General features: G+C 47.0%; 1 protein-coding gene and 1 long non-coding RNA gene across 2 annotated transcripts in view; one reads left to right on the top strand and one right to left on the bottom strand.

The window, feature by feature from the left end:
• The window catches only part of DNAH14 (dynein axonemal heavy chain 14), a 323,430-nt gene that overhangs the window by 18,454 nt on the left and 279,452 nt on the right, over positions 1 to 25,524 (bottom strand). The window contains exons 76-81 of the mRNA XM_078440753.2: positions 23,334 to 23,436; positions 21,445 to 21,672; positions 12,035 to 12,232; positions 10,828 to 11,024; positions 6,319 to 6,479; positions 4,686 to 4,882 (exon numbers count right to left, since the gene is read on the bottom strand). Of these exons, the coding sequence (XP_078296879.2) occupies positions 4,686 to 4,882; positions 6,319 to 6,479; positions 10,828 to 11,024; positions 12,035 to 12,232; positions 21,445 to 21,672; positions 23,334 to 23,436 (1,084 nt within the window). The remainder of the gene's footprint in view (positions 1 to 4,685; positions 4,883 to 6,318; positions 6,480 to 10,827; positions 11,025 to 12,034; positions 12,233 to 21,444; positions 21,673 to 23,333; positions 23,437 to 25,524) is intronic.
• On the top strand, positions 8,878 to 11,447 carry LOC144614860 (uncharacterized). Its single transcript, XR_013553094.2, has 3 exons — positions 8,878 to 9,322; positions 10,817 to 10,960; positions 11,175 to 11,447. It is a non-coding gene; the product is annotated as an uncharacterized LOC144614860 (long non-coding RNA).

Genomic DNA, 25,524 nt, shown 5'->3' with positions numbered 1-25,524 from the left:
GGACAATCCTACAAGAAGATATAACAATTGTAAATGTTTATGCACCCAACATAGAACACCCCGATACATAAAGCAGCTAATAACATGAAGGATGCAATTGATAAGGATACAAAAATAGTGGGGACTTTAGCACCCTGCTTACATCAATGGACAGATCATGTAAACAGAAAATCAACAAGGAAACAGTGGCTTTGAATGACACACTGGAGCAGCTGATCTAACAGGTATATTCAGACATTCCATCCAAAATCAGCAGAATGCACACTGTTTTCAAGTACACATGGAACATTCTCCAGAACAGATCACATATCCAGCCACAAAACAAGTCTCAACAAATGCCAAAGACTGAAGTCATAGCATGCATCTTTTCTGACCACAACTCTATGAACCTAAAAATCAACAAGAAAAAAATCTGGAAAGAACACAAATACATGGAGGTTAAATACACGCTACTAAACAATAAATGGATCAATTTGATCAAGAAATCAAAGAGGAAATAAAATAAAAAACACATGGAGAAAATGAAAATGAAAATATAATGGTCCCAAATCTTTGGGATGCAGCAGAAGCTATTTTAAGAGGGAAGTTTATAGCAACACAGGGCTACCCCAAGAAGCAAGAAAAATCTCAAACAACGTAACCTTACACCTAATGGAGCTAGAAAAAGAACAAATAAAACCAAAAAGGAAAGGAAAGGAAGGAAATTCGAGTAGAAATAAATGAAACAGAAATTTAAAACATAGAACAGGTCAATGAAACCAGGAGCTGGAGTTTTGAAAAGACCAACAATATTGGTAAGAGCGTAGCCCAGGCTCCTCAAAAAGAAAAAAAAGAAAAAAAAGAAAAAAAGAAACAGAGACTCAAATAACTAATCAAATCAGAAATGAAAAAGGAAAAAAATAACTGACACCACAGAATAACAAAAAGATTATAGGAGAACAGTATGTAAAATGGTGTGCCAACAAGTTGGGCAACCTAGGAGAACTGGATACATTCCTAGAAACATATACACTCCAAAAACTGAACCAGAAAGAAATAGAAAATTTGAACAGATCAATTACTAGCAATTAAATTGAATCAGTAATCAAAAAACTTCCAACAAACAAAAGTCCAGGACCAGACAGCTTCATAGGTAAATTCTACCAAACATTTAAATTTATTTTTATTTTTTTTAATGTTTATTCATTTTTGAGAGAGAGAGAGAGAGAGAGAGAGAGAGAGAGAGCAAGTGAGCATGAGCAGGGGAGGGGCAGAGAGAGAGGGAGACACAGAACCTGGGGCAGGCTCTAGGCTCCGAGCTGTCAGCACAGAGCCCGACATGGGGCTCGAACTCACAGCCATGCGATCCTGACCTGAGCCGAAGTCAGTCACTTAACTTAGCCACCCAGGCGCGCCATTTAATTTTTTAAAAATGTTTACTTATTTTTGAGAGACAAAGCATGAGTGGGGGAGGGATAGAGAGAAAGGGAGACACAGAATCCAAAGCAGGCCCCAGGCTCTGAGCTGTCACCACAGAGCCTGATGTGGGGCTCAAAGTCACGAACTACAAGATCGTGACTTAAGCTGAAGTTGGACGCTTAACCTACTGAGCCACCCAGGCGCCCCTAATTCTACCAAACATTTAAAGAAGAGTTAATACCTGTTCTTCTCAAACTATTCCAAAAATAGAAGAGGAAGGAAAGCTTCCAAATTCATTCTATGGGGCCAGCATTACCCTGATACAGAAAACCAGAAAAAGACACTACAAAAAAAAAAAGAACTCGGGCCAATATCCATGATGAACACAGATGTAAAATCCTGACCAAAGCGCTAGCAAACCGAATTCAACAATACAGTAAAAAAATTATCCACCATGATCAAGTGGGGTTTATCTCTGGGATGGAAGGGTGATTTAATATTTACAAATCAATCTACATGATACATCACATCAATAAGAGAAAGGATAAAAACCATATGATCCTTTCAATAGATGCAGAAACAGCATTTGACAAAGTACAACATCCATTCATGATAAAAACACTCAACAAAGTAGGTTTAGAGGGAAGGTATCTCAACATAATAAAGGCCATATGTGAAAAACCCACAGCAAACATCGCTTCTTTAATGGGGAAAACAGAACTTTTCTCCTGAGTTTAAGAACAAGACAAGGATGTCCACTCTCAGCACTTGTATTCAACATGGTATTGAAAGTCCACAGCAATCAGACAAGAATGAAAGGCATGTAAATTGGTGAAGAAGAAGTAAAAATTTACTACTTATAGGTGACATGACACCGTAGATAGAAAACCCGAAAGATTCCACCAAAAAAATTCTACAACTAATACATGAATTCAGTAAAGTTGTAGGATACAAAATCAACATATAGAAATCCAGTGCATTTTTATACACCAATAATAAAGCAACAGAAAGAGAAATTAAGAAAACAGTCTCATTTGCAATTGCACCAAAAATAATAAAATACCTAGGAATAAACTTGACTAAAGAGTTTAGGACAGAAAGACCTATATTCTGGAAACTATAAAACACTGATGAAAGAAATTAAAGATGACACAAACAAATGGAAAGACATTCTATGCTCATGGATTGGGAGAATAAATATTGTTAAAATATTTAACAACACTACCCAAAGCAATCTACATATTTAATGCAATCCCTATGAAAATACCAATAGCGTTTTTCACACAACTAGAACAAACGATCCTAAAATTTGTATGGAACCACAAAAGACTCCAGATAGCCAAAGAAATCTTGAAAAAGAAGACTAAAAGTGTAGGTGTCACAATCCCAGCTTTCAAGACCTACAACAAAGTTGTAGTAATCAAAACAGGATGGTATTACAGACAGACAGACACACAGATCAACTGAACAGAATAGAGAGCCCAGAAGTGAAACCACAATTATATGGTCAATTAATCTTCAACAAAAGACAAAGAATATGCAATGGGACAGTCTCTTCAACAAATGGTGCTGGGAAAATTGGACAGTTACAAGCAAAAGAATAAAACTGAACCACTTTCTTACCATGCACAAAAATGACAGTCAAAATAGATTAAAGACCCAAATGTGAGACCTGAAACCATAAAATCCTCGAAGACGGCACAGACAGTAATGCCTCTGACATTGGCTGTAGCAATGTTTTTCTAGACACGTCTCCTGGGAAAAGGGAAACAAAAGAAAAATAAACTATTGGGACTGAATCAAAATAAAAAGCTTCTGTACAGCAAAGGAAACAATCAACGAGACTAAAAGACAACTACTGAATGTGAGAAGATACTTGCAAATGACAGATCTGATAAAAGGTTAGTACCCAAAATATATAAAGAACTTATACATAACCCAATTTAAAAACGGGCAGAAAACACGAGCGGACATTTTCCCAAAGAAGACATCCAGATGGCCAACAGACATGTGAAAAGATGCTCAACGTCACCATCATCAGGAAAACACAAATCAAAACCACGATGAGATACCACCTCACACCTGTCAGAATGGCTCAAATCAACAACACAAGAAACAACAAATATTGACCAAGATGTGGAGAAAGGGGAACACTCTTGCATTGTTGGTGGGAATGCACACTGGTGCAGCCACTTGGAAAACAGTATGAAGTCTCCTCAAAGCATTAAAAGTAGAATCACCATATGATCAGTAATTCCACTACTGGGTATTTACCCAAAGAAACCAAAAACACTAATTCGAAAAGATACGTGCACCCTGATGTTTACTGCAGCACTGTTTACAGTAGCCAAGGGTGGAGACAACCCAAGTCCATCGACAGACGAGTGGACGGACAAAGAGGCATACGTACGCGACGGCATAGCAGTCCTCCATAGCAGAGAATGAAATCCTGCCATTTGCTACATCATGGATGGGTCTAGAGGGTATCGTGCTAAGCGGAAGAACAGGCGGAGAAAGGAAAATACCATATGGTTTCACTCAAATGTGGAATTTAAGAAACAGAGCAAAAAGAGAGACACATCAAAAAACAGACTCTTAACTTACAGAGAACACACTGCTGGTCACCAGAGGGGAGGTGGTGGTGGGGGGGATGGGCGAACTAGGTGACGGGGATAAATTAAGGGGCACCCTTGTCATGATGAGCACAGAGTAGTGAATACGCGTGTTCAATCACTGTCCCGTACACCTGAAGCTAATCTAACCCTGTAGGTCAGTTATACCGGAATAAAAACTTAAAAAGACATGAATGTGATTAAAAAAAAAAAATCAAAACAGTACAGTAAGATACAAGGATACGTAAAATGTAAAGTTAAAGCCTCTTTCCCACCCACAAGACCCTCCAGTCTCCCTCATTTAAGGCCACCAGTGGGAAGAGTTGTTTGTGCATCTTCTTCCAAGACTTTCGGTTGGGGGTTCTTGAATCTAAAGCATAGATGCGTTTTTATAAGCACATGTACGCACACATTAGTATATAGGTTTTTATAATCTCCAAAAATGACATCATTTTCTGAAACTTAAAATGAACAACACATCTTAAATTTATCTGAGTGGAATTGCCAGATTGCCCTCTAAGAGGTTTTATTAATACACGCCCGCACCCAAAGTACGTCAGCATCTTTCAATAATACTTAATACTTCATCAGGTGCCACGGTGAACGCCCCCCACCCCCTGCCCGCACCCCACGCTTACGGCTCAGCAGCCAACGGGGTAGCGTGACGGCTCTCACCTGCCACAGCGTAGGCACTCTTCTATTGAGAAAAGACTCATACGTTTCCTCCAGTTCTTGGGTGAGGATGGTTTTTCCTTTTATCGCAAGTTGAAGGCCTTTCAGAGATTCATGCACAACAATTAAGAACTTATCAAATCGTTCGATTTCTTGGCTCAGAAAGGTTAGCAGGACACAGTGGATGAGGGGATCATAGCCTGGATCGAGAAAGACGGAACATTAGCTTATTTTTCAGATAAAAGGAGAAACACAGGCTTTGGAAATGGAAGGAACTTCATGTGTCAAGACCAGGGATCGCAACACATTTTCTGCAGAAAATCAGGAATTACTTCAGGCTCCGTGGCCACCCCGTCTGCGTCACGACTGCTGGGCTCTGCTTCCGTGGTGCGAACGCAGGCGCGGACGCGCAAAACCGATAAGCTTGGCCGTTTGCCAATACAGTTTTACTTGTGCAGCAGCCCTCGCGTTCGTATTTCATATGATATTTATGGGTCCTAAAATATTCTTTTGTTTTTTTCCAACCAGTAAAGAATGTGAGACCCCTTTTAGCTTTCAGGCTGCACAGGAATGAACGGTGGCTGGACCTGGCCACAGCCCTAGGGTGCTGACCGTGGTTCCGACTCCACAACAGCACCTGTGTCACAGACCACCGCTCAGCATTGGGCTCCCGACGAACTTTCTTTAAAGGCGTAAGGTATAGGGGCGCCTGGGTGGCCCAGCTGGCTGAGCGTCTGACTGGCTCAGGTCATGATCTCGCGGTTTGGGGGGGTCAAGCCTGGCATCGGGCTCTGTGCCATCAGCTCAGAGCCCGCTTCAGATCCTCTGTCCCTCCCCAACTTGTGCTCTCCCCCAAATAAATAAATATTTAAAAAATTTTCAAAAATAAACAGTTAAGATATGGATGTTGAGAAGTTAACTGGGTCATTTGCCACGCACGGACGCTGGCCCCCGGGGCTGGGTGCCCTGTCGCCCCTGGGCCTGCCCCCTTTCTGGAGCCCTCAGAGCGGGGGCCGCCGGTCAGAGGGTCCATGTTCCTTGTGCTCCGCAGGCAGGCCGGGCGGGGCAGGGACCCCTAAGCTGCTCTATAGCCTCAGGCAGGGCAGCTCCTTCCTGCTTTGCTACAAGCATATTTTTTTTTTTTTTTTAACGTTTATTTTACTTTTTGAGACAGAGAGAGACAGAGCATGAACAGGGGAGGGTCAGAGAGAGAGGGAGACATAGAATCTGAAACAGGCTCCAGGCTCTGAGCTGTCAGAGCTCAGCACAGAGCCCGACGCGGGGCTCGAACCCACGGACCGTGAGATCATGACCTGAGCTGAAGTCGGACACTTAACCGACCGAGCCACCCAGGCGCCCCGCTACAAGCATATTTCTTCACTTTTAGTCTCCCAGCCACCCACCCCCCTGCCCCACCAAAACCAGAAAGGAAGACAAAGCTACAGCACCCTTTCCTTCTCTGCCCCAAGCTTGGGGGGGGGGGGGGTCTCTCAGCTTGGAGAGTGGGAAGGGGGGGGCGTAGAGACCGCACTGCCTACCTCACTCGGCCTGGCTGCTTCTGTGGGGTCTTGGGGGACCCCCACCCCTTCCCCTTGGGGCCAGAGTCCTTCCCCGAGGACGCACGTCCTGTGCCTACCTTGGATGCTCTTACAGAGAGACTCCCAGAGGGGGCTGGACATGATGCACTTCAAGGTGCTGGGTGTTCCAGCACATTCTTCCTTCTCCACAGACCTCGGCAGCCGCTGTAGCAGGTCAGACAGGATTTCCATCAGCAGTTCGTCGTTACTCTGCTCGGGACTACAAAGGACACGGAGAGATGCGGATCTGGGTGACCCAGGACAGCCTGCTGTTCAGGCCCGGGGCCAAGCCGCTTCACAGCCGCACGCGACTAGGCACACGACGGAGTCCGTGCATTTTACAGATGAGGAAGCGGCCGGCCGTGGAGCCGGTGCGGGGCTCGACCTCATCAACCGTGAGATCACGACCCGAGCTGAAATCAACGGTCGGGATAAAACTGGCCCCTTGCCCTGCTTCCCGAGAAATTCTTATTTTATTTATAATTTAACCTTTTTTTTTTTTTTTTTTTTTTTTATTCTAATAGGCTCCACAAGGAGTGTGGAGCCCAATGCGGGACTTGAACCCACGACCCTGAGATCAAGAGTCAGACACTTAAGGGGCGCCAGGGTGGCTCAGTTGGTTAAGCGTCCAGCTTCAGCTCAGGTCATGATCTCATAGTCTGTGGGTTTGAGCCCCGTGTCAGGCTCTGTGCTGACAGCTCGGAGCCTGGAGCCTGCTTCTGATTCTGTGTCTCCCTCTCTCTCTGCCCCTCCCCTGCTCACGCTCTGTCTCTCTCTCTCTCAAAAATAAACATTAAAAAAAAAAAAAGACATTTAACTGACTGAGCCACCCAGGCGCCCCCTGCACTTTAGACGTTTACAAGAAAATATGTGTTTTTAAAAAATTTTTTTTAACCTTTATTTATTTTTGAAACAGGGAGAGACAGAGCATGAACGGGGGAGGGTCAGAGAGAGAGGGAGACACAGAATCTGAAACAGGCTCCAGGCTCTGAGCCATCAGCCCAGAGCCCGACGCGGGGCTTGAACTCACGGACTGTGAGATCGTGACCTGAGCCGAAGTCAGACGCTCAACCGACTGAGCCACCCAGGTGCCCCCTGCACTTTAGACGTTTACAAGAAAATATGTATTTTTAAAGGGTTCTTAAGATTTCTTTGTCGACAATTCATCGTCGGAACGCATCTGCGTGAAGTGTCAATACCGAAATGAAGACGCAGGCGGCACCCCGACAGCTGTGCTCGTCACCAACCGCGTGTCAGATTCCTCGGGGACGCTGGGCGGCCCGTGGGGGCACAGGCCTGGGCCAGGCGGGGCAGAGCGCGAAAGCTGGACGAGCTCTAAACACTAAAGCTCCCCTGAGCTCGTGCTGTTACTCTAACTGCTGGCAGGGGCTGGTTTCAGCCGTCACCCGGGTCTCACACAGCCAGGGTGTCGTCCTGCACGGTGAGCGACAGCCTGGAAGCCACGACCACGCTCAGTGCACTGCTTCTGTGTCCGCCCACCCCTCACACCAAGTAGGAGGTTTTCCCATTTTGTTTTCACACTTAGGCGGTGACTTTAAAGCAAGGTTGCTCAGTGGCATTCGTCCAAGGTGGCTTCTGATGATTCAAAAGACTTCAAAAAACACACACCTTCAAAGGGCAACTCTTTGCTACCCCTGAGGGCGTTAAGTCAAATGGGACGGATCTTTTAGATCTAGTCATGCAGAGGAGTTTCTAGTATGTTTTGAGCACAGGCAGCATAATGGCAGCCATCCCAGCCTCCCAGAATGCCCGAGGGGCACGGATAAACACACTCAACATGCTTGCGAACAGCAGCCCCATAACCCATCTCTTACTGGCGAATTTGTTGAAGGCGGGAGGCACAGCCGTCAGTGTTTACGAGCGCAGGACGCGCAGGGAATTGAACCTGATATTCTGGGGGCACACGGGAAGGCTTCCAAGTAGCCACTCCTCTTTCGCCGTGTGTGCAGCTTTCCTGCACGTAGAAGGTAGGACGCGTTCGCTCCGTCGGTGGGGGGAGGGCTCGGTTACACCTGTTTTGTGTCAGTGCAATGACCTTGGAAGAGAGCACCAGATGGTCAGCCAAAGCCACAGTGAGGATCCAATCAGATACCATTTTAATATGAGTTTCGTGGTCCAGAGACAGGAAGGGGCGCCTGGGTGGCACGGTCGCCTGAGTGTCCGACTCTCGGTTTCAGCTCGGGTCATGATCTCACAGTTTTATGGGTTCGAGCCCTGTGTTGGGCTCTGTGCTGACAGTACAGAGCCTGCTTGGGAGTGTCTCTCTCTCTCTCTCTCTCTCTCTCTCTCTGCTCCTCCCCTTCTCATTTGGTTTCTGTCTCTCTCAAGAAAAACAACTAAACAACAACAAAGAGACGAGAAGACCAAAGCGTACAGAGTTCCGACAGGTTCAGAGGTTTTAGAACTAAGTGGAAAAAGAATATAAAAAAGACACGTGTATCTTAGGAGCCTGTTAGGAGGTGGAGGAGGGAGACGTGTCCTCCAGACTAAGGGGACCACTTACGGTTTTACTCGGGGGAACTTCCCATCGGGGGCGCCTGTGCGCGGAAGGCCCTGGCCGCACACGCCCATCCCCCACAAAGCCCGAGACGCCTTGTGGTGACGTCACAGGGGGATTACCTAGAGCGGGGCCACCCGTGCACCAGCGGCAAGGACAAGACTGAGGACTCAGGTGGTCAGGTCCGCCGGTGCTCCTGCAGAGCACAAGGGCCCTAAACCCGATCTGTGAGCCCACAGACTAACAGCCCAGGGGAACGTGGACTCGGATCCCGGGGACGTGGGCAACGTCACCATCACCGGGGGTTGGAGTTGCGATGACCTTACGACAAGTATAATCGGGGTTCAAGGCATCCGATGTGTGTTCCCAACAAGTGGTTTAAATTTCGGTTTCAGTTTACTTACTTGTTTTCCCCCCAGCCCGAAGCACACCAAGAAGGCAAACTCCCATGTCACGCACAGTGGCGTCACTGGTCCCGGGGAAGACTGAGAAGTTGGTATAGACAGGATTAACAGAATCAAAACCACAGTGACGGTACTTTCGTGGTGAGGAATCTGTACCTGTTGGGATTTTCAATATTTATGATATTTAAGAGATTTGGGGCTCTTAACACCTGAAGGTCAGCTTTGGGACTCTGACTTACAACAGGAAGTGGGGAAATTGGTTTCAATTTACGATTTTGAGTTGAAATTCAGCTAAGTTGATATACTTGAAGACATAAGAGAATTTAAGATCCCACGTATTTGTTTAATTATTAGATTTATAAGAATTGTTGCAAGATTTGAAGAAGGTTTGGCGGTGAGGTAGCTGAAGTACATTAACTCTGTAATGAATATTATTATACTTGAAAGCGTTTACGTCAGTAGATAACCAAACGCTATTCAAAGACCTTTTAAAAATTATTGTTAAAATCTGTTAGACTTACACATTGAAAAATTAGATTTTTAAGCTGCCCTTAACCTGAGGAACTCGTATTCTGAGAACAGCCCCACAGGTAGGCATGGTTATTATCTCAGATGCGAACGTGATGAACTTGAAGACTTAAGTGACGTCCCCAAGTCTGCAAAGTCAGGTGGTGGAACTGGGATTTGAACTCAGCGAGGGAAGAGGGAGGCGAGGCCTGCGTGGGCCACCTGCGTCCTCAGCGGGTGTGAACAAGCACCCGAGAGGACGTCTGGGAACCGCAGGAACACACTGCTGGGGAGGCGGTGAGGCCACTGAGCTCACACCACGTAGCTGTGGCCTTGACAAACGTGACCTTGTCTTCTAGTTACAGGCTGTGGAGGCTTGAGAATTTGGGTTACATCTGTTATAGCTTTTTAATGTTTGTTTATTTTTGAGAGAGAGAGAGACACAGAGCATGAGCAGGGGAGGGGCAGAAAGAGAGGGAGACACAGAATCCGAAGTGCAGAGCCTGACGCGGGGCTTGAACTCATGAGCCGTGAGATCATGACCTGAGCCAAAGTGGGGCACTTAACCGACTGAGCCACCCAGGCGCCCCCATCTGTTACAGCTTTTAAAGCTCACAGTGGCTTTGACAGGGAGACAGGCATTCTATGTTTATGGATAAGCAGAGTAAGGGTGTTGAGGCCCTGTGACTGTCGTATCGTTGGCCCTCTTCATCATACTGTCCTCTTACACTTTAGTTTCTGTTCAGATTGTTTTGTATTTTGCACTTATTTTAAAGTTTACTTTGAGAGAGGGAGAGAGAGAGAGCCTGCGCATGCATGAGTGGGGGAGGGGCAGAGAGAGAGACAGAGAGAGACAGAGAGAGACAGAGAGAGAGAGAGAGAGAGAGAGAATCCCAGGCAGGCTCCACGCTGTCACCACAGAGCCCCACGCGGGGCTAGATCTCACGAAACGTGAGATCATGACTTGAGCCAAAACCAAGAACTGAGCCGCCTGGGCACCCCCGCTATATCTTAGACTTATTTGTCTACAAGTTCCGCACTGTAGCTCTTCAAATTCCTAAATATTCACTTAACACTTAATTATTTAAGATGAATATTTAATAATTTCCGACTAACGACTGTTGCTAGTGAGTTCTTACCGGACCACGAGATCGGCGCCGGTCCCGGGTTGCATGGTAATGAGACTGTCCACAAGGTGCTGGCCCTGGATCTCTCTGCCACCCCTTATGGCCTCCGGGTGCAGTCCCAAGAGCTCAGGCGTGTCGTCGTCAGGTAAGGACTGGATGATGTGTATGTAATCCCTCAAGCTCGCCGATTTCGGCACTGGCTGATGTATCTGAACATTTAACCACTTGTTAGTTTTTGTCCAGGGCGATACCTACTTTCCATAATGCGTGTAGATACTTCTTGCCGTAAAATGTATACTATATATAAGTATATAAATACCATAGATAAATTATATAAAATTCCCATAACATTTTCACAGAGGGCTCCCCTTACTTCTGGGTGGCATATTCCAGACACTCCTGTCAAAAGCTACCTCTGGGACGACTGCGTTTGTAAAGTGTGGCTCTGGGATACGCACAGTAACTTTCTTGTTGGGAAAAGAGACAGAAGAAGGGAAACCACTTCGGTTCTGACTACCTGTTGCCTCAGTGACCCATACCCACAGATAACGGACACAATCCAGCCTCAACAAACCGCCTTTCTTCGGTGAAGCTACAGAAGGAATGTGACAACGATGTTAAGACTCCGTCTGAACACTTGGCGGGGGGGAGCAAAATGGGTGAAGGTGGTCAAAAGATATGAAATCCCAGGTATGAAACGCATAATAAATTTGTTTTAATTGAAAAGCTACTTGATGGTGTGGGAGAGCTCTTCATGCTGGTCACCGGCTCCTTCTTCCTGCGATTAGCTGTGTGGCTAAGTTCCCCTCTGTAAGGATGACTCTCGTGTCACATCCCCTGGGGAGAAAATGGGCCTTCTAGAACCTATGAGGTGATAATGACGAACAGGACTATGCTGGATAAAGAGACGCCCACGGCTTCTTGGACGCGATCCCTTTGAAACATGGAGCCCAATTCTCTCCCTGCACGGAGGCTAACCGAATGGTCTGCTTCTTGGATAAGCGAGGGGACAGAGGTCAGACCCTGGTCTTTCTGGCCTTGAGAGGATGCGTGGGTAGATGAAATGTCAGCTGACATGGTAAATGGTGACTTGTTTTTATGCTGCTGGCAGTTAATAAGAGCCATCAAAAGTGAACATGAAAATCCATTTAAATGCAGGTTTTAGAGAATGCAACTACATTTCAGTGATCAAGTGCTGTAAGTAAATGCCTGTTCCCACCTCATCACTGAAGAAACTGAAGTCATCTTTCAGCACTTCCGGGTCACAGAATTTGTGCAGAAGGGTGTTTAGACACCGCCTGTCCCAGGTGTCCGTCACCCGGCCGCCGTAAGTCACTTCCCCAAGGAGGTAGTGCAGTTTCTGCCACGAAACACCGGTCTGTGCATTCAGGGAGTTCTCCAGAACCTTTATGGCAACCTGTAGAAAATCCACTAGTCTTTACTATCTCAGAATGTGTTTGCAGCCCACTTTGATGTTTGCATGTAAAATCAGCAACTCGCAACAGCTACCTGTATTTTCTCTTTAAAAATACCGTTGACCCTTGCACAACTGTGGGTTTGACGTGTGTGGGTCCCCATATATGTGAATTTTTCACCGTTCCCGTAAATGGATTTTCCGTTCCTTGTGATTTTCTTAGTAATGCTTTCTTTCCTCGAGCTGCCTTTATTGTAAGAATACAGTATATGATACATATAACACACAAAATACGTATTAATTTACTGTTGGTGTTATGGGTAAGGCTTTCAGTCAACAGTAGGCTATTAATAAAGCTTTGGGGCATCAGAAGTGATATGTGGATTTTTAACCACACAGGGGTCGGTGCCCCTAACCCCCGCCTTGTTCAAGGGTCAGTTGTACATGGAAATAGCAAGAGGGATAAAAATATCAGGATATACATCTTCACCCATTCTTTTTTGTTGTTGATCGAATTACTAAATTAAAATTATTACTATTATTTGGAACAGACCCCACAAGCTGGTGGCACCAGATTCGGAAGGCACAACGGGGTAAGCAAGGGGACGTGAGTCTTTGGAGACCCCTGCTCTTCCAGTCAGATCCCCTCCCGGAGGCCCCGGTGGCTTTGGGAGGTTTCTTGGGCCCCTTTACACAGATGTTCTCTGAACTCCCTGCACCGAGTGGATCTCATTCCTGCTTCTCTGACACCCTTCCCCACCTCTCTACTTCAACTTCCAGCTTTCTTCCCCTCCTTCCCTCCCTTTCATCTTTGTTTCCTGTTTTCCTTCCAAAAATGCTAGTCCAGAGTCACCTGGGTGGCTCAGTCCGTTGAGCGACCGACTTGGGCTCAGGTCATGATCTTGCAGCTCGTGAGTTCGAGCCCCACGTCAGGCTCTGTGCTGACAGCTCAGCTGTCCTGCAACTGGACGATAGAGCTTGTACGTGCACTTTTCTTTTTATTCCCTCATCCTTAATACGGATTAATATGATTTGACATCACCAATGTGAATTATGTCATTTTCTTATTGCGTTGACCAGAGCTTTTGAGGCGATGCTGAATGTTAATGGTGTAATCAGCATCCCTGTTTGATTCTTTTTGTTTTGTTTGTTTGTTTTTTTTGATTCTTGATGTTAATAAAAACAACTTCAGTGTTGGCTATTTAAAATCATATTTGCTAGGGGCGCCTGGGTGGCTCAGTCGGTTAAGCGTCCGACTTCGCTCAGGTCACGATCTCACAGTCCGTGAGTTCGAGCCCCGCGTCGGGCTCTGGGCTGATGGCTCAGAGCCTGGAGCCTGCTTCCGATTCTGTGTCTCCCTCTCTCTCTGCCCCTCCCCCGTTCATGCTCTGTCTCTCTCTGTCTCAAAAATAAATAAATGTTAAAAAAAAAAAAATAAAATAAAATCATATTTGCTATAGTTTTTTGGTAGTCTTTCCCATATTTAAGTAGTCCCTTATAATCCCTATATATTTTTGAGTTCTTATCAGGAATGGTGTCTGAATTCATAATGAGAGACTTCTTTTTTTATTTATGATATTTATTAGTATATTTATATTGATATTATGTAGATATATATATTAATATTAATGTACCAAACTCAAATGAACCAACGATTGGTCTTAAGACAGAGAGATAAACAAGTAATTCTTTGAGTTGTAATTGTATACCAAGAATGGGTCACAAACGCTACGTGATGAAAAGGCATGTCGTACCACCAGTCAGGGCGCAGGTAGCTATATATCAAATAGCCAACAGCAGCCAAATGACAGCCACGGAAGTTCCTGGGTTGCTAGAAGCCAACAGACCGTATTGTGAGGGACCACTGAAGTCTCGGAAAGCTGTGGAGAACAATAACACACCCACCAACCTCTCACTGAGGGAACGAGTAGGGTTTCACGTGGTGCTCTACACAGGGCACCAACAATGTCTTTGTCAAACTGTGCAGGTGTCTTCGAATGGTACACAACGCAGCCACCGATGGATGAACTACTGACAGAAGCTTGCCCATAATGTACCTTTCATCATGCAAGTTTCAGCCCGCTGATGCGCAACTCGGACATACTGCTTTTGAAGTTTCTTCTGCCTGCCTTTTGTGGGTAGGCAAAAATTGATGCCATGTGAAAAATTAAGCAACTCGACACTGTCCTGCCTTTCGAACCCAGATTTTTTTTCTAATTGCTTTTTTTTGTATTAAATATAATGTATTGTCCAATTGGCTTCCATGCAACACCCAGCGCTCATCCCAACAGGTGCCCTCCTCTGTGCCCATCACCCACTTTCCCCTCTCCCCCACCCCCCATCAACCCTCAGTCTGTTCTCAGTGTTTAAGAGTCTCTTGTGGTTCGCCTCCCTCCCTCCCTCCCTGTAACTTTTTTTTTTTTTACCCTTCCCCTCCCCCATGGTCTTAAGTTTCTGAGGATCCACATATGAGTGAAAACATATGGTATCTTTCTCTGCCTGACTTATTTCACTCGGCATAATACCCTCCAGTTCCATCCACGTTGCTGCAAATGGCAGGATTTCATTCTTTCTCATTGCCAAGTAGTATTCCATGGTATATATAAACCACAACTTCTTTACCTGTTCATCAGTTGATGGACATTTAGGCTCTTTCCACAACTTGGCTGTTGTTGAAAGTGCTGCTATAAACATTGGGGTACAAGTGCCCGTATGCATCAGCACTCCTGTATCCCTTGGGTAGACTCCTAGCAGTGCTATTGCTGGGTCATAGGGTAGGTCTATTTTTAATTTTTTGAGGAACCTCCACACTGTTTTCCAGAGCGGCTGCACCAGTTTGCATTCCCACCAACAGTGCAAGAGGGTTCCCCTTTCTCCACATCCTCGCCAGCATCTGTAGTCTCCTGATTTGTAGATTTTAGCCACTCTGACTGGCGTGAGGTGGTATCTCGGTGTGGTTCTGATTTGTATTTCCCTGATGATGAGTGACACTGAACACTGTTTCATGTGTCTGTTGGCCATCTGGATGTCTTCTTTGGAAAAGTGTCTATTCATGTCTTCTGCCCATTTCTTCACTGGATTATTTGTTTTTCAGGTGTGGAGTTTGGTGAGTTCTTTATAGATTTTGGATACTAGCCCTTTATCTGATATGTCATTTGCAAATCTCTTTCCCCATTCCTTCGGTTGCCTCTTAGTTTTGTTGATTGTTTCCTCTGCAGTGCAGAAGCTTTCTATCTTGACGAGGTCCCAATAGTTCATTTTTGCTTTTAATTCCCTTGTCTTTGGAGATGTGTTGAGTAAGAAATTGCTGCGGCTGAGGTCAGAGAGGTTTTTTCCTGCTTTCTCCTCTAGGGTTTTGATGGCTTCCTGAATGAGAGGCTTTTCTGCATCTACTCACGTGATCATGGAAAGCGAGTTATAGATTTCCAGCTATCGAGCCATTCTCGTGTTCTTGGACTCAGCCCTAGGGGGTCATAGTGCGTTATGCTTTTGATTCATTGCTGAAGCTTATCAATAATTTATACAGAATTTTTTACATCAAGTCCTAAGTACAACTAGCCTGTATTCTTACATATATTATTTTTATCAGGTATTCACATTACTATTATGGTTTCATAGAATGGATTGGGGAAGTTGCCATCTTTTTCTAAGGCTTGGAATAGCTTAAATAATATCAATGTCCGTGTCTTAAGGTCCAGAGTGAACTCGGCTGTGAAACCATTTCATTCCGGTGTTTATCTGCAGTGTCTTATAGCAGTTGGTCCACTCAGAACTTTCATATTTTTGGAGTCAATTTTGATAATTCGTATTTTCCCAGAAATCATTGGATCCATACAGATTTTCAAACTTTGTCTTATCAAAAACCAATTTTTGGATTTATTTTTCCGTTCTACTATTTTTTTGTGTATTATTTTATCACTATTAAAATTAGATTCATTTGTCCCTTTTGTTGTTTTTTCTAATTTCCTAAGATGACTATGACTTTCCTGCACTTCCTCTTTAATAATGAAGATATTTAAAGCCATAGTTTATTCCTTTCTGAGCATATTTTATACTGTCATAGTTTCAGTGTGAAGTATCTCATTTCCTTTGTGTTTGAGATATTTTGTGATTTTCCTTTGAACATCCTCTTCGATAAAAGACTTATCTCCAGGCATGTTTCTTAATTTCCACCTTAAGATCTTTGGGGTCGAATTTTTAATACTTATTAGATTACGATCCGAGAATGTGGCCCACACAATAATTAAAGATTTTATTCTGTGGCCATGCTCCTGGCTGAACTTTCTACGAGTTCCTTGGATGTATGAAGAAAAACGTGTGCTGCCTACTGGAGGGATGTTGGGTTCTACAAAACTCTTGTTAATCGAATTTGTTGATTACATTATTCTATTATCTGTCTTACTCTTGCTTGTGGGAGCGCCCTAATTCCGAAAGGGGATTTGAAATCCCCCCTAGTGGTTACACAGGAGCACACACCCGTAGCACGCACAGGCATGTACGCGTCCCCACGCACCCACACGCACGTTTGTGCACACGTGCTACCGTAGGCTACGGTCTGCCACGTGTCGGGACCGTGTAATGTCTGAGCGCACAGACGCCGAAGCCAGGCCGCCTGTGTTCGAATCCTGTCCGTTCCCGCAGCTCCCTCAGCCTCAAATGCGGGAGGACGACCCTCTTCCCGGGGCCGGGGCCGACGTGAGGCCCAAGTTCATCAGTCCCCAGAACACTCTCCGCAGAAGTCACCGTTTTCACACCATTGTTTCTTCACACATGTCCTCTTCCTGCTCTTTGGTGCTTTTTCAGATTCAATCCCATCTTGTCTGATAGTAACATTGCCATTCCTGCTTTCTCGCTGCTTTTATTTTCTTGGCAGTTTTAAACTGTCTTGCACAACATAAGTGTTCTTCTTATAAGTTGCACGTGCCTCCTCGAGAGGGAGCGTGGCCCGCTCACGTTTCAGACGCAGCCTGAGAAGATTCCTTCCGTAGAACTTTGTACCATTTATTTTACTTTGTCGTTTCTCTCCCTCCTTATTTCTGACAGGTTGGTCCAACGGCTATTTTCCTCTCTCTTCTTTGCTGATTTAGACACACGCGACCTTTCCGTTCCTTCAAGTCTTCTTAACGTAACATTTCTTTTTTCAAGTGACAAGAAGACGACAGCTACTTCCCCGCCCCTAGTGGGAACACTTCCCGCTTCTTCCTCTGCCCGCCCGGCCTCCCCTTCCTGTTCTCGCGGGACCCCGGTGCACACGTGCCCCTTCTCCCCGACCCCTGGGTTCCGCTGAGAGAGGTTAGTGTTTTCAGCCTAAGACGATTATGGGACTTTTCTTGCAGCACGAGCCTTCCTTTTAAATCATCTGTGTTAGCACTTAGACCACTGACGCTCAGCAGTTCGTTATTGTCTATTTAGATTTAACAATGCGGCCGGGCCACAGATTTCCTGCTCTCCACACTCCCCGCTTGGCCACTTCCCTTCATTGTGTCTCCGCCTCGGCCCCGATGCGGTCGCACACAGCTGCTACCGTGTTTGCAAGGACGAGAGCCAGAGCCAGGCTGGGCTGTGCAGGAACCCCTCCCCGCCCCCCCCCCCCCCCCCATGCAGGAACCCCCTCTGCAGGACCCTCCCCCCCGCAGGACTTCCCTTTGTGCAGGACCCCATGCAGGAATCACCCCCCACTGCGGGACCCCCACACAGTCTTCTCCAGGCCCGGCCGTGCCTGCTCCCCCACTGCCTTCTGGCGGGACCCCTGGCCAGCCTAGCGCCACCAGGGGTCCTCACAGCTCGTGCCGGCTCTGTGAGCCTTCTCAGTCCGCAGACTCCGATCTGTTGTCGATCTGATGTCGTCAGTTGGGGGGGGGGGGGAGTAAAACCGCTTTCTTCCTACTTTTTCTCCATCTTCTCAGCCGGAATCCCTGTCGTTTGAAGGTGAGGTTACTCTTCAGACATCTTAATTGTCCCTCGTGATCTCCATCGTTTTGTCATTTCCTTCTTGTGCTTGGGGTGTTCCTTCTATCTGATCTTTCCAGCCGTTGACTCGACTTTGCACCACCACCACTGTCCCCCCCCCCCCCCCCCGTCTCATTTCGTGTTTAGCTCCTAAGTCTCGGTGCGCGGCGTCTGCTGAGGACGGTGTGCGGGGCCTGGGCACCGAGGCGCCTCTGGCCTGCCCCTGCAAACCGGGGCCAAGCGCCCCGACCCCCGCCCTGTTATTTTGTGATAACGAATAACCTTTGGAGGTTATGCAAATCACAAGCAGAGCTGTTAGGACGAAAGTAAAAACTCCCAAATGGGGGAGGAGGCCGAAGGGCGAGCACACATCTGTTCCACGCCACGCGGGGGCAGCATCCGGCGCTCTTTCGCGGACGCGCAAGTGTTCCAGGAGCACCCACTTGTGTTCTGACGTGCTATTGGCCAGAGCACCCAGAGTTCTGTCCGAGTCCAGTTTACAGAAAGCCGACGGCCTGCATGTGCTTCCTTCTGAGAAGAACGCGGAGGAATTCTGTCCCTCGGACACACGAACGGTGTCCGGCTCATCGAGAAAATTACAGACCAAAGGCACAGTGTTATTGCCTGTAGGGTATTTATCAGTTTGGGATGCGACTTGGCAATCGTATTTCATGACTCTCTCTCTCTCAGTATTTCCAGAAACTTCTTTCCTATATTTTTAGAAGTCAGTTTTACCATCTTGCTGCCTCTTCCATCAAGAAGGTAAAAAGAAACTGACACGGGCTCACTTACAAACATCATGTGTGTGAAATACGTGCATGTGTGTGAAGCGTGTATACCCTTTCGGGCTCTTACAATTTTCTGTTCCGTTGCTTGTTCCGTTTCCTGTTCTTTCTCTCTCTGGCCACTGGATCGCATTAGGTATGTGATCTTCTCGGTCTTGCCCTTGGGGCTCAGGCCCAGGTTTTGGGGGGCTTTCGGGGGCCGTAGCCTGTGTGTGGTGGAGAATGCACTGGTGCTTGGCCCCGTGGGCCGGTAGACACGGTCACCTTGAGGGTCCCCCAGCACACCCCAAGCTGCCTGACCACCAGCTGGCTGGCCGGGCGCTCCCCCTAGTGGGGGGAGCTGTGTCCGAACTCAACTTCCCAGGGAACTAGAAGTTCCCACTTCCTCAACGAGGGGGGCTGTGCATAAATCCAGTTTCCCCGCAAAGCTCCCAGAACTTCCAGACCGTCGGCTCGGCACCCGCAGGGCCTTTCCCTCCCACTGGCAAGGCTGCTGTCGCACGCGCCGCACAGGGAGGGGGAAGGAGGGAGGGGAGGGAAGGTTGTCCTCTTCTGGACAACAGCGCCATGATGTAGCCAGCTGCGTCCGGCTTGAGCAAGCCTCTCTGCAAAATGCCAAGAGAGCATCAGCACCCCGGGCATGCCAGCCTGCGCCAAGTCCACACGCGCTCTGGGGCGACAGAAGACCTGCTGACACCGGGCCACCCACTTCCTACGTCCGTTCCCCTGCAGGTGGTTTAGGATACGTTTTCTAGAAAATCATCTGTAAGAGAGATGAGTTATATATACACGCAGAACGAAATCCTGCTGACGGGCTCGGTTGTAACCAATTTTCCTGATCAGTCCTATCAATGTGACTCTTTCTTTCTAAATCAACGATAATAGGAACTCTTTGAAGAATTTTGATACAGATTACCAAGTTGCCTTCCAGAAACTTAGTGACAGTTCCTGCCTCTCTGTGCCGTTGTTTTAGCCACCGTGGTTGCGAAAGGTGGAATCTCCCTGCGGCTTTAACGAGCATTTCCCTGGTGGCTGTAGGAGCCCGCGTTCTCCAGAGAGCCAGGTGAGGAGCACACATGCAGAGAGACTTGCTGTTAGGACCTGGCTCACGTAATTATGGAGACTGACAAATCTCCAGACCTGTGGCAGCGGATGCAGGAGAGACGACGGTGTACTTCCTGTCTGGAGGCCCCGAAAGAGCCGATGTTTCAGTTCAAGTCCAGAGGCTGGAAAAAGCCAGTGTTCCAGCTCAAAGGCAGACAGGCAGGAGGATTTCCTTTCTGTTCTAGTCAGTCCTTCGACCGATTGGACAAGGCCCACCCACATCGGGGAGAGGGATCTGCTTTATGACCTACCGGTTTGAATATGAATCTCACCCAGAAACATCCTCACAAACATACTCAAAACAACGTTTGGCCAAATACCTGGGGGTCTTGGGGTCCAGTCAAGTTGATATGTAAAATGAACAGCACAACTACTAATGGAATTGAACAAAGTTTCATCATCTGATTGCCTTTTTGTATTTATACTGTGAACTGCCTCTCCGGGTCCTTTACCCATTGTGGTGTTTTCTTTCTCTTCTTAATTTACAAGAAATCCTCATACAGTTAGCATATTGGCATATTAGCCATTGACATAGTAGATGCTACAGGTATTTCCCCCAACGTGTTGCCAGTCAGCCTGCTGACTGAGTGGGGTTTGGACAAAGTGCTTGAGCCCATATCCCTTGACAAAAGCCCAGAGCGCAGCCGTTCGGTGTCCTGTCTGGTGAGGGGCAGAGGCACATACTCTGACTTGCAGAGGGCGTGAGCGCCGAGAAGCCCAATGAGGACGCAGAAGAGGCGGGAGGACGCCCGTCCGGGCGGGTCTAGGTGGTGGACACCCAGAGGCGGCATCAAGATTTTGCTCAGGTTTTTGGCCTATAATCTAACCTGGCGAAAGTTTAAGCAGGCGTCGCCACATGTTTACCTTAGCAATAAAAACCACCATGCATTAGGAAGCAGAGAGAAGGTTCTAGACAGAGAATAGTAAAGAAAGACTCCTAAGCTGTGCCCCCCCCCCCCCCGCCCCCAGTGGGTCAGTGCGCTCTCTCCTACTTTACACAAATCCAGCAGAAACCGCAAACATTTCGAGCGGTTTCTGTGAGTCACGCACTGTGCTACGTGACCTATGTTAACGAGCCTGCCTCCTTCAGTGCCCTTTCGAGTGGGTGTAACATCTGGCTTGCCTTCCCTCATCCTGCTTTTTCCTTTCTTGGTCCAGGACCAAGACCCTGAGAGTTAATGAGCTCACCCAACGGAGTAAACACTCGTACATCTATAAGCGGGAGAGCTGTGATCTGTTTCCAGAAAAGCCAGTGCGGAGACCCAAGCTTTGAAACGTTAGCCTTTGTTACCTAGTTACGGCGTTCACTGTCCGTGTACTTTGTATATATTGTTATTCATTTGTTGTTACTGTTTATTTTGAAGGTATGGCACTTACCTCCAAGTCTGAAGAACTAAATTTGTAAGCAATATTCCAGCCCAGTGTTCCATAATTTTTTCTCTCATTGATTAGAGCGTTGAAAAAACATAAGCCGAATAAAAGCTTTTTCCACCACGGTCCACAGTCCAGTTTTTCAAATCTCTCTTCTGTCACCACTCCACTGCCACTGTATCCAAACGTCTGCAGTAAGTTACTTTTCAATCCTTGCGGATTTTCCACTGCAATCTTGAGAACAGGTGTGAGAAGGACAGCACGTGAGACACAGGCACCAGGTCTAGAGGGGACAGAGCGGGGCAGGGAACTGGCTAAGAGGGCAAAACAAAAATCCCGGGTTAATTCTTTTTTCACTTGAATGTTTCCATAAGAGGACTGTACCAGATTTCCTATTGTTCCAATTCAGATTTTAAAACGAAAAGTGTAACACCGTCGGGCGCCTGGGTGGCTCAGTCGGCTGAGCGTCCGACTCTCGATTTCGGCTCAGGTCGTGATCCCGGGGTCGTGGGTTCGGGCTCCCTGTGGGGCTCTTTGCTGACAGCGCGGGACCTGCTTGGGATGTTTCTCTTTCTCTCTCCCTCTCTCTCCAAATAAATAAATAAATAAACTTCAAAAAAAGAAGATAGGACTCAATTTAAAAAAAAGAGTGTGGCTGTTAACTGTTGAAACCGTGAGGTGTCTGCAAAGCTCCCTTGTGTGCACGTTGTACACAAACACAGACGCGTGCACGCGCACTCACACATACCAGCTGCGTGCGTGTGCACGTGTGAGGATCCGTGGGTGGGAACGCGTAGGTGATACACGGACACGTGTGTACGTGAACGGCAGGTTTCTGGGTCAAGGCTCAGACTGACCATTCGCAGAGCCGCTCCTGGTGCCAGGCTCTGATGCCCCCCAGGGCGACCCAGCGGGAGTCGGATGTATCCTGAGCGTGCAGCGGGGTCTGTGTCCCGCAAGAGGACCTCGCTGCTTATCTGGAACGGCCAGTGTCCGGCACAGCAGCCCCTCCTTCCAGGGACAGAGAAACGCGGGTTTGCCGGGGAGCACAATCAGATCCCCTCCGGGGAGAGAGGAGGAGGGACCGGTCCCCGCCCCGGAGCCTAAGACTCTCACACTGTGGCCCGGGGCCTGGAGAGCGCCCAGTGGAGTGGGTGTTCCGTACCTCCCAGCATGCTGACCTTTCGAATACCCTTCACTGCAGATGGCCAGCAAGTTTGGCCGAGAAAGCCCTGAGGATGCCGAAATGAGGAATTTTCGTTGTGTTCCCTGTCATCGCTGATCTTTGGAGACTCCTGCTCGTGTCTCGCACCCGCGTAAGGAAGCACATGTGAGGGGGAAGGCGGGAGGGAGAGCGGGGGCAGGTGGGGAGAGAGGGAGAGAGAGAGGGGGAGGGAGAAAGTGCGACCCTGGGGAAGAAATTTGCTAATATCTGAAGTGAAGCCGTGGCTTGCTAATCGCAGCGATGGACCTGCTTGAGGTGGAATGTTCCGCGAGGCCGCCCTTCGGGCCCCTGTCCCCAACACCTGCTCTCTGGCCGCTCTCTGCCAGAGCCTTTCCAGAGAATAAGCTGTCGGGTGACGGCAGCAGAGGCAGGAAAAGCCCGGGCCAAACGGCCAGGCAGAGGACACACATCCCGTGCTCCTGTTCACAGCTGCCGGAAGTCTAAGCATCCCTGTTTGAGAAAACGTCCAGCGAACTGTGAGTCTCTTGGAGGCAGGGATCTGGCCTGCTGTGTTAGTGTCCCTCCTGGACCACCGTGCAGGGCCGAGCGCAGAGGAGAGACTCAGAGTGCTACACTCAGCACCCTCTTCGAAATCCGAGTTATGAACACAAGACAATTTACATTCAGTGTTCCTCAGTCAATACCAAGCCCCGTCCTGCTTTGTCCCTACCTTTATGCTCCTTTGAAGAATAGGAATCAGGAAAGAACTGCCCGACCTTGAGCTTAACCACAGCCTGAACTCAGGGTCCACTGTCACATCTGGGCTATTAAATCTGCAAAACAGAAGGGTGATAACCTAGTTTGATGAAAAACAGTCAAGCCAAACCAACATGTTTTTAGGAATCCCAGAATCTCTATGTTGGAAGTGACCTAGAGCTCATTTAAATAATCGTGTATGAGCCCCCCAGCTCTCCCTCTCCTGCGACGCAGGGATTTGCATAAGACCCAGTAAGGCCCAGCTTTGAAAAGTAGTTTTTCCACCTGTAAGCTCAAGAGTGCTCGCTGCAAAAATCCTTGGAAAAAAGTACAAATTAAGAACAAAGTGAATGAAGTGTTTCCCCGGTCAAATCTGGAACAACAACGTCGAAATAAGTGACGGTGGCCACAGATTATCCATCGAATAAAACAGGAATATGATTGATACAAAGAAGCCAGTGAATAAATGCAGGAGAAGGTAAGCCTCCTCCTTAGGAAAGAACATCACTTAATAAATTTAGAAGGAATTGTGGAATTAGAAAGTCACTGTTTGGCAAATAATAAAGCCATAATTCAGTCAAAAATTCCCAATGGTGGTGCCCGGGTGGCTCAGTCGGTTGAGCGTCCGACTTCGGCTCAGGTCATGATCTCGCGGTTCGTGAGTTCGAGCCCTGCATCGGGCTCTGTGCTGACAGATCAGAGCCTGGAGCCTGCTTCGGATTCTGTGTCTCCCTCTCTCTATGCCCCTTCCCAGCTCGCATGCTCTCTTTCTCAAAAATAGACGTTAAAAATTAAAAAAAAAAAATCCCAACTGTGTGCTCTCGATACGATGCACCAGGGACACAAATGTACTGCGTGGTTTTTCTGCAATACCGCGTAACCACAGTCTGACCGTGAGAAAACAGCAGGCAAACCAAACGGGTGGAACCGGCTGGTACTTTTCAGAACCGTCCAAGTTATGAAAGACAAAGACTGAGGAACGATCTAGAATAAGGAGGATTTAAGAGCCAAGAGAGCTGAATGCAATGAGAAATCCTGAATGAGAACCCGGACCAGAATTTTTTTTTCTTTTTTCTTTCTTTTTTTTTTTGCAGTAAAAGATGTTATTTGGGGGCCAGCGGGCTAGGCAAGATTGGGGTGATCAGATCATCGGTGAGCACACTGGCGTGTCTGAGGCACCAAGCGGCATCATGTTCTCAGCTGACTTCCAACGATTCAGAAAAGAATTACATACAAATGTATGAACAAGCGAAAGACAAGAAATGGCCAATGTTAACAACTGGGAACCAGAGGGCAGGGGAGGGGAGCGGTTATCCCGTTCGTGCAGCTTTTCTGCATGTCTGATTATTTTTGTCAAATGTGCAAAAAAATCCAAACAACAAAAGCAAAACAAATGAACGAACAGTGAAACAACCCCACAGAACCCAAAAGACAACAACAACAAAAATCAAACACAGAATTAAACAGAAAAACAAAAATAAACTAAAACCCTGGGGCTCTGGCTGGCTCAGTTGGTCGAACCTCTCACTCGGTTTCAGCTCAGGTCACGATCTCACCGTTTGTTGAGTTTGAGCCGCACGTCAGGCTCCGTACCGAGCGCGGAGCTGACCTGGGGTTCTCTCTGCCCCTCCCCTACTTGTGTTTTCTCTCTCTCTCTCTCTCAGAATAAATACCCACCCAGTAAAATCCCACTAACTAGGTATAAGTACGCCTTTCCTTTCCTCTTTCTCTTTTTTTAAATAAAAACACTACACCGTAATACGGTTTGTAGCCTGATAGTTTTCCTTAGTAATATGTTGTGAACACATTTCCTTAACTCTTAAATCTAAGAAATTTGCTTCACAGTTTTCTCTCCCATAGTAGGTTGTAGTCTTAAACCCTAAAAGGCTTAATTTGACAAAGAAGTGTGAATTCCTCTTAATTATACTCTGACTACATAGACTGCTTTTTTTTTTTTATGCGCTGTTAACTACTTTTATTAAGCTTCTGAAATTCTGTTCTGAAGAACATTCCTCTAATTTCTCTTTTTCTTTTTTTAAAAGTTTTTTTTTTAAGGTTATTTATTCATTTATTTTTGAGAGAGGGAGAGAGAGAGAGCAGGGGAAGGGCAGAGAGAGAGGATCCCAAGCAGGTTCTGCACCGGTGCTGAGTCCGATGCTGGACTC

This window comes from Panthera onca, chromosome F1 (assembly GCF_046562875.1).
Source record: "Panthera onca isolate mPanOnc1 chromosome F1, mPanOnc1 haplotype 2, whole genome shotgun sequence".
Classification (NCBI taxonomy): Eukaryota; Metazoa; Chordata; class Mammalia; order Carnivora; family Felidae; genus Panthera; species Panthera onca.
Note: the sequence above shows the minus strand (reverse complement) of the source record. Positions and strands in the feature narration are given on the sequence as shown.